Genomic DNA, 1,009 nt, shown 5'->3' with positions numbered 1-1,009 from the left:
AAAAGAAGAAAAAAAAAAAAAAAAAGAAGGAATATCAGACGGTTCAAGTTTTCCTGGAAGTTGCGCAGTGACAGAAAAACATGGGAATTTGTGGCCATTTGGCGGTGCCCGGGAAATGCCTTGTTGTCCTCGGACTTAAATTGTTATTCCTTGTACCTGCAGGAGTTCCGGCCAGAAGCGGGGATTCTGTATTAAAGGACAACATCACCGTCAGACAGGGGGACAGCGCCGTCTTAAAGTAAGTCTTTAACTGTATTTCATTACCACATCACTGATATGATCTCCTCTTGTGCGCCATGAGCACCGACTCCTGCAGCATGTGTGGGTTCTAAAAGCGACTCAAGTGCAACGGTCCAGGAGTTACTAAAGGTCACGATAACCTATATAGAAACGCTCAGATGCCTGTTTTTTTTTTTCCCATACATGGATTAAAAGCAGCCTATTGATACTGCGCGTGTGCCATTTGGAAGTTATGGTGAAACGTGCAAAACTCGGTGTTCAGCCTCTCCATCTCATTGCCCTTGAATGTTATTGATCCGGTTAGTTAATGTCTTGTTGAGGATGCACAGAGCTGAGGTACTCAAATTCAGCGTTAGGAGGGGTTGTGTACGTATTGATTTGAGCATGTAACACAAATGCAATTATGACTTTAAATTTCAGGGCTGAGTTGTTTTCATTACACTTGATGAAACGCTTTGGAAAACTGGAGAGTGTAGATCTTGCAGCTTTTAACAGTGAAACACCATTACCATTATTAATCACTATTGATCCTAGGGTCTTGTCGTGGTTTCACAATGATCTTATCATTCTTTAATCATGTGTATACAGTAATAATTTCCAGTTTTATCCTACTATTCCTACATATGTTTTCATTGTGTTTATCATATGTGATGCTTGTTCCTATATTTTCTCTCCTTGCTGTTATATTCCTCTTTATTTGCATCTATAAACTGTATGGTGGGTTTGCAGTATGCTTTTTAAAAAAAAAAAAAAAATATATATATATATA

The 1,009-nt window shown here is 38.9% G+C and overlaps 1 protein-coding gene across 1 annotated transcript in view; it reads left to right on the top strand.

The window, feature by feature from the left end:
- The window catches only part of opcml (opioid binding protein/cell adhesion molecule-like), a 221,157-nt gene that overhangs the window by 134,365 nt on the left and 85,783 nt on the right, over positions 1–1,009 (top strand). The window contains exon 2 of the mRNA XM_087175099.1: positions 163–238. Within this exon, the coding sequence (XP_087031225.1) occupies positions 163–238 (76 nt within the window). The remainder of the gene's footprint in view (positions 1–162; positions 239–1,009) is intronic.

The sequence above is a fragment of the Seriola lalandi genome, unplaced genomic scaffold (genome assembly GCF_002814215.2).
Source record: "Seriola lalandi dorsalis isolate HSWRI2012SDOR001 ecotype SW California unplaced genomic scaffold, Sedor1 jcf7180002054415, whole genome shotgun sequence".
Lineage (NCBI taxonomy): Eukaryota > Metazoa > Chordata > Actinopteri > Carangiformes > Carangidae > Seriola > Seriola lalandi.
The sequence above is the reverse complement of the archived record's forward strand: the minus strand, read 5'-3'. Positions and strand labels throughout refer to the sequence as shown.